This window comes from Pongo abelii, chromosome 13, assembly GCF_028885655.2.
Source record: "Pongo abelii isolate AG06213 chromosome 13, NHGRI_mPonAbe1-v2.0_pri, whole genome shotgun sequence".
Taxonomy (NCBI): Eukaryota; Metazoa; Chordata; class Mammalia; order Primates; family Hominidae; genus Pongo; species Pongo abelii.
In genome coordinates this window covers 44,054,683-44,071,260 of record NC_071998.2, presented here as the reverse complement: position 1 = coordinate 44,071,260, position 16,578 = coordinate 44,054,683, and the positions used below count along the sequence as shown (strand labels likewise).

General features: G+C 35.1%; 1 protein-coding gene across 14 annotated transcripts in view; it reads right to left on the bottom strand.

The window, feature by feature from the left end:
• NFIB (nuclear factor I B) overlaps positions 1 to 16,578 on the bottom strand; it is a 245,679-nt gene that overhangs the window by 57,071 nt on the left and 172,030 nt on the right. For all 14 annotated transcript variants that reach the window (XM_054519869.2, XM_054519871.2, XM_054519872.2 and 11 more), the window contains exons 4-6: positions 15,541 to 15,609; positions 9,869 to 9,989; positions 7,956 to 8,074 (exon numbers count right to left, since the gene is read on the bottom strand). In XM_054519869.2, the coding sequence (XP_054375844.1) occupies positions 7,956 to 8,074; positions 9,869 to 9,989; positions 15,541 to 15,609 (309 nt within the window). The remainder of the gene's footprint in view (positions 1 to 7,955; positions 8,075 to 9,868; positions 9,990 to 15,540; positions 15,610 to 16,578) is intronic.

The window sequence follows — 16,578 nt, the reverse complement described above, 5'->3', positions numbered from 1 at the left end:
GTGAGGTTCACTTAACAATTCTACTTTCAATATTCTCCAGGCCAAAAGACTTCTTAAAATTGTGCTTAAACATTCATTTCAAACAAACTCTTCCCCACATTTATTCTTCAAAAGCATTCATATCTTCAGTTTATTTTAGTTGAAAAAATTTTAATCCTGGCACTAATAATAATAGTTGATTTATATGTGTGTGTGTATGTATATGTAAAATTTTACCATCTCAAAATTTTGTTTTGAGAATTCTTTCAGAACCCTGAAAACTCACAAATACACCTCTATTTTCTCATTCTAGTTCTGTTAGGTCTAACAGAGTCTTCCTTAAGCTTTCCAAGAAAAGTGTCCCTCTGGGAAGACTTGCGAAGCAGTGTTTAAATCTCCTAGGCCATTTGTAAGTTTACATACTGATTCCTTAGGCAGGCTGCAGGATAACAGAAAACGAAAAAAATCCCTTGAACAAAGATCTAGGCTCTGCCATTCATTACTCCGGACAGGACAGCCTCTCTGATCCTTGGACTACTTAGCTGTGAAACAGGAGCTTGAATTATGTCTTACTAAGGGTTCTAATAATTTGTGATCTGTACCCAAAAAATCAATTTCTTATTGTATATGATATTGGGAGTCTAATAACTCAAATGACACTGGCTTTCCAAACTACTTCACAATAAGCTTAAACATGAACTCAATATGTAAAGAGATTTGAAATAAAACCTTTTCTTATGCAGAGAAACTTTGTATGGCACACTATGATATTATCTCCCATGGGTTTCCCACTTCCCTATTTTAAGCTGTGTTCCATCAAGCTAGAAACCCAGTATTAAATAGAAAGTTGTTATTTTTTCAAACTAATTATCTATTGTGGTTTTTCTGCAAAATGCTGTATTTTCAAATATTTAAGCCTCCAGAGCACAGAAATATGAGCACGACTTTTCCATATTAATCAGTACCAGCCCTTCTAACATGTATACAAGTTTACCCCATCCAAAATGCTATTCTTGATTAGAACACATGAAGGGGGAACAAACATTCACTAATTAGGAGGCAATGTGGGGAATTCTGATGAAAGCCTTCACCAACAATTTATTGTTTTCCTTTCCATTTTGAAGAAGATCGTGTTGTGATTTTTCAATTACAGCAGTGTAGCAGTGTAGTTGAAGAGGCATTCCTCTTCAGGGTGGAAGCATCCTTGAAGTTTGCTTTCCAATGCCAGGGTACTACCTGGAAATTCACTTAGAGTTCTCTACTTTTGATATTTTCCATAAGAAGAAGCTAAACAAAGAAAGTTAAAAATTGGGCTTGAACATAAAATTCAAAACCATCTCTTCTTCACATTCATCCATCAAAAGCATTTGTAGCTCTCTTTTTTTCTGGTTCAAAACTTTGATATTTGAATATCTGCTATTTCATCCCTGTGATACAAACTGCAGGAACGTAAGGAATTGTTGGTGTTCTATTTGGTCCCCAAAGAGAACTTAAAAACTTCTTCCAGTATGGTTACCAAGCTGTCTGCACTGCCATTTTCTAGGACTTCATTTAATGTTAATGACTCCCAGATAGCAGTTACTCATCCATTTATGAAAGCTGCTTATTCATTCAGCTCCCACAGCTCTAGAGAAATCTTGAGATTATATCATTTGTCAGACTGTGGTTTGGGCAAGAGCACTGTGTTCCAAAGTTTGAGCCTAGGATTAATGCTCCCTATGGATTCTTTGATAGAAATAAAAGGTTCTGAAGTCACAAACTTAATAAACATGTTCAGTCAAGAGCCACTCCTGGATATTCACAGCACACAGTAGCATATTAAATATTCTGCATATTCATTTATGAATGAAAATAGTTGAAATTTTTGTTACAAAAAAATTTTCCAAATTTAGCTGACCACTCTTTTGTATGTAGCATATCTTTTCACATTCCTAAACTCACATTAGGAAATGCTGGGGAGCCTGGTGTGGTGGCTCACACCTGTAATCCCATCACTTTGGGAGGCCCAGGTAGGAGGATCAGTTGAGTCCAGGAGTTCCAGAACAGCATGGGCAACATAGTGAGACCCCAGCTCTACACAAAATTTAAAAATTAGCTGGGCATGGTGGCAAGTGCCTGTAGTCCCAGCTACTTGGGAGGCTGAGGTGGGAGGATCACTTGAACCTGGGGGGTCAAGGCTACAGTGAGCCATGATCGTGCCACTGCACTCCATCCTGGGCAACAGAGCGAGAAAAAACAGAAACGCTGGCCTCTGATTCTGGTTCTGTCAGCATGCTATCACACTCTTATTTACTGTTACTTATTTCCTGATTGAGCACATAATACTAAACTGGCATTTTTACTCTCTAGCCCCCAGTGTTCCCTTGGGCCCTCTGGCTTAATGTGTTTGACATTTAATACTATATCCTTATAGAACTCTAGAAAGTGCAAATTGAAATTCAGCACAACAGTTAAGACTACCTTACTAATGAGAATATTTTCAAAATTATCAAAAATAAATCTCTAGGACTTGGAAACAAATTAAAATTTCAGAAAGACTTAACTGAGAAGACATTTATATAGCAGAACTGGAGACTTTTATAAAAATTAGTATTTTTATTTTTTAGTACCTAAGACACCAGAACACAATGCCTAAACATAGCTTGAGAGTCCAGTTTAATTTTTCAAACTATGCTCCAAATTGTAATAACATGCCAATATACCAAGTAGTGCTAGTTTTTGCTAACATGCCAATTTATTGATTTTATGTAAAGATTTACCGCTCATCGTCCTTAAAACCAAGCCAGCTCTAAAGCATGGAGTCAGTTCTCTCATAATCTTATTTATTTTAGTCCCCGATTTTTCTAAATAGTAAAAGTTATTTTTCCATTTGGGAGGTCAAGGGCTGGAAACTTAATTTATTCATACTTGTGTACCCAATGCCTATAAAAATTCCTCCAATATAATAGACATTTGACAAATTGTTCATTGAACCAAATTATCTCAAATCCCATACATGTAGAAATTAATAACATTTTACTGCATAAAGTCTTTTTGAATTTATATTTTATCTAAGATTACAGGTTGTTTAAATACTCATCTAGCTGAAAAGCTGTTCAAATTTCCATTTAGAAATCCCCAGCTGAGGGCAACCCGCTTGGGTCCCCTTCCACAATGTGGAAGCTTTGTTCTTTCGCTCTTTGCAATAAATCTTGCTGCTGCTCACAAAAAAAAAAAAAAAAAAAAAAAAAAAAAAAAAAAAACCACGCGAAATCCCCAGCTGCATACTGCAAATATATTTACCATATAATATTTTTTCTCACTAAATGTCTATTAAATGTTTTAGAAGTTTTACATTCAGACTTAGATAAATTAGTGACTATTAGAATGGCAGTGGCAAAGTGACCTTATAAAGAATTGTTTTCAATGTTCAAGCATACTATTTATTTGTCTGTTAAAGTACTAAGTGATATGGTTTAGCTGTGTCCCACCCAAATCTCATCTTGAATTGTAACTCCCACAATTCCCACATGACATGAGAGGAACCTGGTGGGAGGAGACTGAGTTATGGGGGCAGATCTTTCCTGTGTTGTTCTCATGATAGTGAATGAGTCTCACAAGATCTGATGGTTTTAAAAACAGAAGTTCCCTGCACTAGCTCTCTCTTTGCCTGCCGCCATCCATATAAGACGTGACTTGCTCCTCCTTCCACATGGAATGGTAAGTCCAATAAACCTCTTCCTTTTGTAAATTGCCCAGTCTCAAGTAGGTCTTTATCAGCAGCATGAAAATGGACTAACACACTGAGCAATGGAATACAACTGGATTTAGTCTCATGAGAGTAACTTGAATCAGACGAAAAACTATGACCTCTTATTTTTCCTCTTATATCAAAAGTTACAAAAGATTGCTATAAAGAAAAATTTCAAAAAAAGTACATCAACTAGGAATTGAGTCTCTGAATTGACTCCGATGGAAAAAAAAATTAAGAAAGACAAGATCTTAATGGAATTTTTTATGGAGGAAGTACTGGAATAAAAGAAATGTTCAACTTGCCTGTTGATAGTCTAATCTGGTTCTATTCATTCATCATTAAAATCTTAAATGAAGAAAAACAATATCCAAAAAAGAAAGTTTTTAATAGAGAGAGAAGCAGTCAGAAGTTTAAGACCAGGATTTACAGAAGAGACTAAGCAAGGAGAAATATTCTGAAACATAGGAAAGAAATATAACAGTTGTTGGATACCCCTTTGCTAGTGACTCAGTATTATTTTCCTTTTCATTTCCTTCTGTATATATAAAATAATACAAAGTAAAAATATAAATATTACATAATATAGATGCTGACAAATTTAATTTTCATCACTATTCATCAGAAGAAGCAAATTATATAGCCCCCTACAAAATGTTTAACACTATTAAATTATGTTTTAAAATATTCATGTCTATATTTGCAAAAGTATAAATTACAATTCTCTTATAATCAGGAAGTTGTAACTTTTTGTTTTGAAAAGAAATGACATAAGGACATAATTAATTTATTATTGTAATATGCTAAAATAAAAATACTTTTTCATTAAGTTACTAAAATTGAATGAACATATTATTACATAAACCTAGATTTTGTGTTAATATTTTGCCTGATTTATTTTAAGAACAGAATACATATAATAATTTGGTCATATTATATCCTTCATTTTTGCCTACTCAGAATAAATCTCAATGGTTTAGGTTGGTATTTCAGATTGAAAGGGAAAGTAGAATGCCACATATTGTCCATAATTTTGTTATCTTTGATTCTCATACTTAATAAATCAATTTTGCTAAGGGCTATGTCAAGAATAGATTTTAATGCAAATTTAACACTAACAGAATAAGGCATACCCAGGAAATAATTAGTAGTAAATTTTTAGGATTTCTGCCCATTTTAAACACAAGCATATCTTAATCAACCAATAAATAGTTATTGAGTATCAATTAGTGCAGGGCTTTGTAGGAGAAAATATTATAAATACAAGACATGTCAAAGCTATTTCAATGACTGGAGTGGCACTCAATATGTGCTTTAGACAACTCCCTCCACCACAGGCAAGTGTGTCTAAAGAACATTAGAAGATGGACAAGAACAACCATTGGGCATTTTATTTTGCAAATTTTTAAAAAGCAATTTTCTAAGAACAAAAGGACTGCATTAAGCTTAGCAAATTTATAAAGATAGTACTGTATTGCCCGCATTTCTTCATTGTAGTTGAGTCTTCTTCCCACAATGGCTTATTGTGCATATTACGAAGTCTTCAGGGTCTTCAGAATTAAAGTGACAGAGTGTGTGTGTGTGTGTTTAAAATGCATATTTGAGAATGGAATATTCTTCCTTACTCTAAACATAATATGCCTTTACAGACTCCTCCAATAAGTCTAGTCATTTTGACAAAAGAAAATCACCAAGACAATACAATGTTTTCACAAAAAAAAGAATGACAGTTTCCCTTCTACTTTTCAAAAATGTTTCATAATATGATTTGAGATTGGCTTTATTCAATAGGCTTAAAGAGGAATCAGTTCTTACAAAGTGACACTCTCTATAATAAAGAACACCTACACTTCTGAATAACGCATCCATTCCCACACATTCACAAGGTTATTACCATTAAAATCTTCTCCAGAAGAATTTTCTGACAGGGAAAGTATGGCTTTGTTTAGAATAAGCTGACAATGTCAGTAAAACAAGCAATAAAATATAAAGGGTTGAGGGTTTTGTTTTTCGTTTCACTTCTGCAACTCTGGTAAAAGTCTCTATTATATCTTGCTTTCACTAATGAGACTGGTGTTCTGCCCATCAATGGTTCATTTATACAACTATTTATTGTACTCCTACTATGCACCAAGTGTGTGTTAAGTGCTGGTTACAGTAATAGTCAAAATAGATAAAGTCCCTGCTCTCATAGTGTAGACAGATTTAGACAACTAATCCCATAAATAGCTATATGATTACATATTATGAGTACAATGAAAGAACAGTACTGAGTGTTGACAGAGAAAACTAGGAAGACAGAATTTAGACTGAAATTTCTCAATTTAAGCTGGGCTCTAAAGGATGACAAAGAGTTTGCCAGATGAAGAGTTAGAAGAGCATTCCAGAGGTCACAACTTATAGGAAGGTCCCAGTTGTTGAATTCCCAACTTTAAATAAAGCAGTGGGCTCAAGTGCAAGCAAGAGGAAGCAGAATGTCACCTGCCAAGGCTATGGCCTGTTGGTCATATGAAAAGATTCCCATTTTTTCCTGAGAGTAGCGGGAAGTGACTAGAGGATCTGAAGTAGGGGAGTAATATGCTGTTATTTACATTTTATAAAGATGATTTTTGCCTACTGCCTGAAAAATAGATTTGGTGGGGTCTCTCATGAGGGGAGTCTCACAGACAAAATTCCCTCTGAGGGGAGTCTCACAGTTAAAACTCTCCAGTTGAGTTTCATATCCTTGCATAAAATGACCCTTGTCATCTCCATTATTTTCCTCCATGTGCACTGTGTCCAGCCACATGGCACACACAGCCATTCTCAAATTTGCCTCCCCACCTAATACATGGTTATGCTTTTGTCTCAGTTCCCACCACCACCCTCTTCAGCCCCTCACTTCTTTACTAGTTAAAATCTCAAGGAGATTTAGGTGAGATTTAGGAACTGAGCTTTGGGTCAGTTGTGCTAAAGGAGGTACACTTGACTCAAAGGCCAATGTCTCCATGAAGATTTTTCACTGTTCTTTAAACCCCATGGCACTCGGTATAAAAAATTTGAGCAGCAAAGAAGGAGCACTGAATAAGGAACTGATTTTGACCTTAACTGTTAAGGCCCAGAGTTATGTGTCTCCTAAGAGTACTCAACATAGAGTACCCCAACCCTCACCAATACACACCCAAGTCTTGGGCTGAAAACCATTATTCCTTTCTTTTAGATTTTTTTTTTTTTTTTTTTTTTTTTTTGGAGACAGGGTCTCACTCTGTTACCCAGGCTAGAGTACAGTGGTGTGATCACAGCTTACTCCATCCTCTGCTTCCCAGGCTCAACTGATCCTCCCACCTCAGCCTCCTGAGTAGCTGAGACTACAGGCGCACACCACTATGCTTGGCTTATGTTTTGTATTTTTTTGTAGAGATGGGGTCTTGCCATATTGCCCAGGCTAGATTTTTTTAATGCAGAATTCCATTTAAAAGACAATTTAAAAATACATGTTTATGCTGCTGACATAAGATCTTATTTGCACACATGCTTACATACCAACAAAAACTTCAGTTGGCTAATTTTTCTATTTCCATGCTTAATAATCTCCCTCTGATTGTGGGGGAAAGCATGGATATGTCTAATGAAATATACTAAATCCAACAGACTTTAAGAAGAGCTAAGTCTCAATCCTTCTGGGTCTCAATACCCATTTCTTAAAGTTATATTTCTCCTCAAAGCTGCCCTAGAACTGGGTCACAGTTTTATCTAGAAAGCACAGCTAGATTGACTCCAACACAATGTATCTTACATTACACTTTTCTTTATTGTATATGGTCTACCTACTTCCAAAAGGAATTGCAGGTTCCTTTAAATGACAACTTTCAGTTCCTGGCACTCACAAACTGCTTAAAGTTTGGCTCCCTGCAACGCTCCATAGAGAGGAGCAGGCAGATCTAATTGAATCACAGTTTGTGGTTCTGCTGTACTCCGACCAACAAATGCAGACAGACCATAATCAGTCACATACATAATTGTGGGTTCTAAAATATCATTTTGTCTAAAAAAACTCCGACGAAACATGTAAAAATAAGATTTCGGATAAATTAACTTTGATGACATTTGACTAACATATTATCTCAAATATAATTCTACAGGAATCATTTTATGAAAAAAATATACAATCCATATTGGTTTAATTATGAAATTTTGACTAAACGAAACTTAAGAAACGAGCCAACATTTTACTCATGGTCTCTAGAGGCATCTCCTTATTACTCACCTTGGTCTCTTTCATGCCATGTTCGACTTCCAGCAGCTGGTGAATTTGGAGAGGGGTAAAAGTCTCCTGTAGGACTTGGTTCCATATTTTCATCTATGGATATAGTTTTGGGTCTTTTGCTGTTAAAATATGGCAATGGTTATATTAATGGGACTTCTGGGAAGATGTGTACATTTTAAAGTAAATGATCTGAGAAGATCCTTACTGTGAAAATTTTCATAAGCACAAGTAATAATGGTGAGTATTCAAGATATCAATAGTAATAGCAAATATTTCTAGTTGCATATACCATTTATTATACCATCTTATATACCTAACCTGTCTAACAAATATGGTGTTCATTATATTTATCTTTCAAATGTATTTCCACAAAAAATTCCACTAATAAAAAGTGAACTCTTAATGTTGTTTGCCTTCCAACATTAAAATTGTGTTATTGTGTACCTGACTCATTATCATTATCAATACTGACAATGTTCCTTTTAATAGCACTTGTTATTGACAATGCAATCCAAAGATAAGGTAATAAAGTAAAACAAGAGCTTTGGAGTCAAGACAGTCCTAGTATAAAATCTTGAGTAGGCCACTTATGAATTGTTAATAGTAAGCTCCTTAACTTACCTAAACTCAGTTTAATCATCTGTAAATTGGAAACAATAAAACCTAGTTCAAAGGCAGACGGTTGGAAGGGTAAAATGAGTTGTTAAATGTAAAGCTTTTAGTTAAGTGGCTGGCATTTAGAAGATACTTATCAAACAGTAATTCTTAGTAAGAACCCTATAATTAATAATAAAAAATTATAGTATTTTACTGATTATAAACTATTTTATATATTATTCTTTACTTTTTCTTAAAACTTAGATTATTGATTCTTTATTCTTAAAATCGACTGTGAAAAAAAGAAGGCCATTGCCAAATTAAAACTAAATGGCACACTTTTAAAATGATACTTTTTTTTTTTTTTTTTGAGACTGGGTCTCACTCTTTCACCTAGGATGTAGTACATTGTGGCTCAATCTTGGCTCACAGCAAACTCCACCTCCCAGGCTCAAACAATCCTCCCACCTCAGCCTCCCAAGTAGCTTGAACTATAGGTGCTTGCCACCACACCCAGCTGATTTTAGTATTTTTTGCAGAGATGGGGTTTTGCTATGTTGCCCTGGCTGGTCTTGAATTCCTGGGCTCAAGCGATCCTCCCACTTCAGCCTCCCAAAGTGCTGGGATTACAGGCAGGAGCCACTGTGCTCAGCCAAAATGATACATTTTAATATGGAAATGTGACTCATCTCAATGAATAAGAAAGGTGAATATCCAGAACAAAGATTAAGAAGCTATTTTATACCCATACTGATTAACACAGACTGGTTAAACCAAATCTCAGGTAAGGTAATATTTTCATTGGTAACAGAGAGTTAATTAAATTAGTCAAAAAACATCAACTAATTGAAGAACTTGGCAAACTGTGGTCTTTAATTTTAAGGCTAGGTAAATGACACATTTTATTTTTTATGTTTCATTATCCTAAGCTTAGATGTAATATTTGGGTAAAAGTTACCAGGAATCAGTTATAAACCAGAGATCATTGCCACAGCAACATCATTTTTAAAGTCATCAAAAGATTTTGTTAACTTGTAGCATTTTAATATTTCCTACAACAGGACAAAAATCATATTAATATATTTTCCTAGTTACCTGTCCCCCTGAAAAAAATTTTTTAAACTGCCGTGTACAACAATTACATTTAATTTGTAACAGCCAAATAAATTTAACCAGGAAAGATTAAACATCTGTGTACTACCAGCAAAAATTATTTCCCATCTCTCTCTACCTACCTACCTATCTATCTGCCTATCATCCACCTACGAACCTATGTGTGTATCAGTTGAGAATATGAGCAGCCCTTCTTTCAGTACCTGCTTGGTGGAGAAGACAGCGACCTCTGAAGATTGACCCCCGAGTTCATGTCATGATAGTATGGTTGGCTTGGGATTTCTCCAATTGGGAAGTTGACTCCAGTTCCCTGGGTTATGGGCGCTGAGGAATAAGACAAAGAAGCACTGGGAATGACATTCATATTTCTGACCTCTATTCAAATGTAATAATCAAGAATCTTCCATGCCTCTGGTCAAAGATAGAGAGAACTTTCTTCACCTTAAGCCTCTAATACCCACCACACAACCTGGGTAAGACCTGAAAACTTGCTCACCTTAGCAACGTTCAAGCTTGGAAATTTGAGGCAATCAGATTATAATCACTGGTTACCAGTTTCCCTAATCCTATTCCTCAACCTTCTTTACTCACTCCTTTATATTAGTTGACATTACATCTGTCACTCTGCTAGTTAAAAATGCCTTGGAGGAAACAGAATATACGAGTCCTATCACTCAGCAACACCAAACAAGCTGCTTTGCACTACTTAGGCTCTCAAAAACCAAATCATTGTTAAATAAATAAACATAGAACCGTTTCACAAAAAAAAGCAAAAATTATTATTCACAGCCTCCCAGTTAGGATATAATAATAATTATTAATATCATGACTTCTAATCCACTCGAATATTAATGTCGATAATATAGAATAATAATTTTTGGTTTGTAACACAAAGAATAAATGCTTCAGGTGATGGATACCCCATTTACCCTGATGTGATTATTATGCATTGTATGTCTTTATCAAAATATCTCATGATATTTTGTATAATTACATCTGTTCAAATTTTTTAAATTTAATTTTAGATATCATGAACAAATCTGTGAGGCAGCATATTGTGTTAGAATCAGCAGAGTCTTGAGAGATAAATAGCCTTTTAGTTTAAACTCCCTCTGTATTATAAGTTATGTGCCCTAGTTTCCTAACTGTAAAATGGGAGTAATAATAACCTGACACATATGATTATTTTGAGGATGAAATGAAATAGGTAGTGATAAGAGCCTAGAATCATGCCTAGTGTATAACAGGTGCTCAACCATTGTGAGTTCCCTTCCTTCTTTGCTTTCTCCTCCAAACTTCTTCTCTGGTAGACTGGAATGGTTAGCAAAGATGAACAGTTCAAAAATGTGTTAAAAGCAGAGGAAGAGGTATAAATGAACCTGTTTGCTGAAAATTTGTTCATTCAACAAATTACTGACTGTGTCCATTGCTGGCAGGTGTTGGCTGCAATATGTACAAAATAGTCTCATATATTGCCCTTAATAAAAATATTGGGCAACAAGCTGTGTAAGTAAAACATTCATGCGAAACACACAAATACCAAAATAGATGAAAATGAAACTGTCCAAATTAATGACATGATCCAAAACTGCTGTAGAATGTCAAGGGAAAAAGAATCCAATACCAGCTTGAATTGTCCAAGAAGTCTGTGAAAAGCCATAGCTGGCACTGGACTTTGGAGAATGAGTAAGAGATTAGAGGGAGGTCATTCTAAGCAGGGACTGCTGCAGAAGCAAAATCATAGGTAGAGATAATGTGCAAAATGGAGACCAGGCAGGTTGGTGTCAAAGAACTCCTTAAGAATAGTTTCTATTTCTTTACCTGTCTTAATCAGCCCTTCAAAAGCTCAAATGAAATTGTAGTCTAGGGCTTTGCAACAAAATTCTAGAGCCCCTGAGATTCACTCTAAGCATATGTGGTCTACTTAAACTCCTCCTCTCTCCCAACTGCCTCAAGTTGAGTATAAAATTCCAAAGGGATTGCAGATTTTTACGGAAGTTTTCTTACCCCTCATTTTTAATGCATATTCTAAATGTGTTCACTATCCTTTGAATTGTGTTTTAATATTAGGCAGGCTAAGATTAATTTAAAATATTTTTAAGAAAGTATGACTAGGAGGTACAAGCTTTATCATAGAGAAGTAACCAAGGAATACACAATGAACATCTCCCTTTCTGGACTAAAAATTAAATACATCAGTATATACATGACTAGTATCAACTCCAAACTTCTGGATTATCTATCAGCCTTCTGATAGATTGTTCATGTTATATAATACACTGTAACATCCTTTACACAGAAAATACTTGTATCCAATGAGTAACTATGCCTGATGGCTTGAATTATTTGGACAGCTAAAATGTAGCTATGTCTGTTGTGGCTTGAGGCACACCAAAGGTTAAAAAAATGTGAGGTAAGAAATCCCACAGTAACCACATGTTTTATAATTTATTATTAGAACCATATTCTATATGACACTGGAAGTGGGGTACATGCTAGAAGGAGTATTTCAGGGGCTCAAGTGAAGTAAACATTCTGTCTGGCTTCCTATCACAGTAATGGATACAATTCATAGACCTGAGTTATTAACAGGAAACTTAGAGGTTCCACCTTACATAAACTATTTTCAATTTATTAAGCTCATGCAATATTTAGGCAAAGATTTATAGTTTCTATTGAATACATATGGCTCCACAGTTAACATAATTTGCTTACCCATAAACGAACTAGATGTAATTTGTAGTAAATGATAATTTTAAAATCTTCAGAAAATGTTTTTTTTCTAAATTTTATTCCAGAAAGATTATTCCAGAGTTTCAAGACAGCAATAAAAATGACAAATATAGCATGTTCTCACTCATACATGGGAGCTTAAAAAGTTGATCTCATGGAAGGTTGTCAGAGGTGGGGGAGGGTGGGGAGGTGGCGAGATGAAGAGAGATTGGTTAATGGGTAAAAACGTACAGTTATAATAGATAGAAAGAATAATTTCCAGTATTTGATAGCACATCAGGGTGGCTACAGTTAACAACAATATATCACATATTTTAAAATAGCAAAAAAAGAAGATTTGAAATATTCCCAACATGAAGAAATGATGAATGTTTGAGATGACAGATATCCTAAATAGCCTGATTTAATCATTATACACTGTATGCATGGATCCAGAGATCACATGGATCCCATAAATATGTACACATATTATGTTTTAATTTTGTAAAGATAGCAATAAAATAATTTGTCTACGGATTTATGCACGAGCACTGTAAAAATTTAGTATGCATTCTGACACTAAATGGGAGATTACAGAAAGGAAAGTAGATTAACAATAAACATGGCCAAAGTACTAAAACAACACACATGGAAATTATTTAATGACAAAGAGAGTGTGTGAGAACAGCAAGTCTCAGTCAGATATTCCTGCTTAAGAGCCTCTGGAAGAACTTACATCAGATGCAAACATCAGTGTTAGCGCCTCTCCCAGAGAGCTACAAGAAGGCTGAAAGCTGCAAATCATGTTTAAGAGGATGCTGATATCCTCTTAGAAATGAAGCACCAAAGAACCTCAGATTCTAAGGGTTAGAGGCCAACCTTTAATCTCCCTTATTGTTCTCCTCCCTCCAAAAGCTGATCCTAAATCAACTTTTAAGATGGAGATAATATCATTCAAAAGAGAGATCACTATCCTAATGCTGAATAGCTTCATTAGCTAAAGTCAACATACACATCGGTGGGTCTTATGATTGTAAAACCCTAGAGGACTGAAAGCACTAGAATACTGTAAACCCTGAAGAAGTCAGAATTTGTGATACACACATAAGTGTTGTGCTGAAGTTTATGTTTACTTAGCAAACACTTATTTCATAAATAATGAAGTTTAATTGTGTAAACAAAGATTATGATGTGGACATATTAAAACACTTAGGAGGATAACTTATCAGGCCTTACAGAGACACCTATTTACATATGGAGGAGAAAATAAATGTTTGCTTAATAAATTATGTAATGAATGTAGATAATTAATGTGCTAATTACAAATCAGTAATGTTTGTTATAAGAAATAATCTAAAAGTTTCTAGGATATGATATTATAAGTTACGAATGAATGAATGAATGAAGTATATTAAATTTACCTTGGTTTTGAACTGTTCTAGAAAGATGATTTTCATCTTTTTTTTAATGTCTGAAATTCAGATTTTACAAAATATCTGTCTGGGCTTTTGAAGGTTCTAATGTGGTTCTCCTCTGACAGCCCTTAGCATAATACTGCCTATCGTGAGGTACTAAATAAATATTTTCTGACAGCTGACTCTACTGCCCTGCTCCTAAGAAGGATGAAAATATACCATTGAACTTGAACTCAGAGAAGTACAAATTTAAGCAAATAATTTAATAAGCCTCCTAACTGGAGCACCATAAGCCTTTCCGCTAAAGAACAGTATGGGGAAAACACACACACCCCTTCAGATATCCCCTGTCTTACCTGATGCTACAAAGTGCTACTGATAAGTCAGGCATATTTCTTCCCAAATTAAGAGTGAAAACTTACAAATGTTGGATACCTTTGGATATCACATATTGATCTGGAAAAACACAGTAAGTTACATTGCCTTGGACAATCTCCTTGCCCATCGAATACATACCCTGGGGCTACCAGAATACCAGATATTTGTGTTTCTTCTCCTACATGGCCACCAAGTAAAAAGACCCATGAGAGAAGTCTTTTGGGCATACATTTATCCACTCCAGAATTATACAAGAAAGGATAAACTACTTACGATCTTAAACATTCATGTGTATCACTCCCTGCTATACATGCTATTTTGCACTGTTCACTTTAGAAATGTGAGCTATTTGAGCTATGGTTCAAAAGACAGTCAGTGATAGCGTGGAAATCCCTTTACTGAACAAGAAGACTCTAAAACACTGTTTATTCTTATCCTCAGTAACTCGCTTACTCTTTGTTCTTTCTGGATCATCATAATTCTTATTCATGACCTCTAAATATGACCCAAATGAGAAACACAACTTAGGCAAGTATCAGACCACATCATCTGAATATCGTCATTCCAAAGTGTGATGCATTCTATCAAAATGTCAGGTGAAAATATACCCTTCAAAGTTACATAAATAAGCTAAATCAGTGAAGGGAGTATGAAGAAAGGAGTCACCTCCTTTAACATAATTAGTACATATATATCTGCATCTTGGATATGTTTGTACATGCTAGTAATAAGTAAAAGAGTTAATCAAGGTAACGTCCCCTTTGCTTAGGTAGCCTGCCAGGTGAGCTTACTCTAGAAAAATCTGATCCAGCCTGCTAAGAATGGTGTCTCAGGTGAAGTGGCCGGTTAAAACAATTGGACATTGTTTTGGATAACAATGCTTTCTATCTATATCCAACTACAATCTGCAAAGTTAATTTCTGCATCCCTCTACACTCTGCACGTTAGTGTGTATATCCTGTACATCTCCAACCCCCACCAAAATGTTAGTAAAAAGAAAAAGCACTTATCTACAGGAAACTTACGTGGGTTATCATAACAACATAGAGTACATTTAATTAATCACACTTCCTTTGATATAAATGGCCATCTATGGTCATGCAGAGAACAGTGAATTAAATGAATACCAATAACATGGCAATCAGAAAAACCCCAAAATTATTTTTGTACAACAAAAAGTTTTGATGATTTGAATGCAAACATTTTAGAAAATCAAGCAAAATATATCGTTATTTCATCAAAAGTTTTAAGATTTTAAAATTCAAATTTTCCTAATATGTGGTCACTCTTTATACTACATTTAAGGTTCAAAATATAAAGTATTTTAAATCATACTGCATGCTTAAGTAGTAAGAAAACAATTTACTTACTTCTGGATACTCTTACAAGTTCTGATACATTGAAGACTCCAGATTTTACAAAACTATCCTCAAGGTAACCTGAAAATAAACATTAAAGGAAAAATGATCAATATAAGCAGAAAGTAAAATAAATGATTACACACTAGAATTTAAGTGTTTTAAAGCCAAAGGTTTGAACAAAAACCAAATATGCTTACAATAAGGACTTTAAAAAATAACTCTTATGAATGCAAATTAGGTTTGTTTAAACAAAAATAAAAAGTTTAGATACCAAATAATCTCTTAGGAAAATTTTTTCTTCCCTTTCTAAAAGTACAGGGTTATTGATGCGGTTTGATTTGCCATGGCCCATGCATACAGAATGGTCTGTGGGCTCTCAGTGAATGCTTTTGACTCAGTAGCACCTGGTAGACTAAAGTGAAAAATGAAAGAAAGAAAAAGGAAACCACAACCACAATTAGCACCTTGCTGGAATAACGTCAAAGATCTCTTAAAGCCACTGTTCTTTTGTAAACCCTTCTCTGATTAAAGAAAAGTGAGCTGCTGTTACCAGCACCCCCACCCTTGTTCCAGGGTCCCTAATAACATAAAAAGCAGAACTTGTATATACAGCAAATACAGAACTTTGCATTGACCTATTCCTGGGCATCTTTAATATACGTTGCACGATTTCACTGCTTTCCTCACCCTTGCTACTATTCCACTGGACTCCTTTTATTTCAAGGATTAGACAACTTTTCTGGCAAATGGTGGTGAATCCAGGCCTCTGGGAATGCCACATGACCCTTAAGTCACACCTGGGCAGAGTCCACAGTGGCCATGGAGCCTGCTTGCTAGCTGGTCTATGTCCAAAACTAGAGATGAGAACTCCCACAAACACCAGTAACCCTGCACCCAGCCCACCCCATTGTCATCTGTGTTAAGGGGTGTAATGAGTGTGAGGAGGGAGGGAATACCTTAGTGGGGGACGTTATGGCCTACTTGCTTCTGTCCTAGGGAGAGAATAAGTTTGAAAATCCTCAGAATTGAAATACATCTGAGAAACAA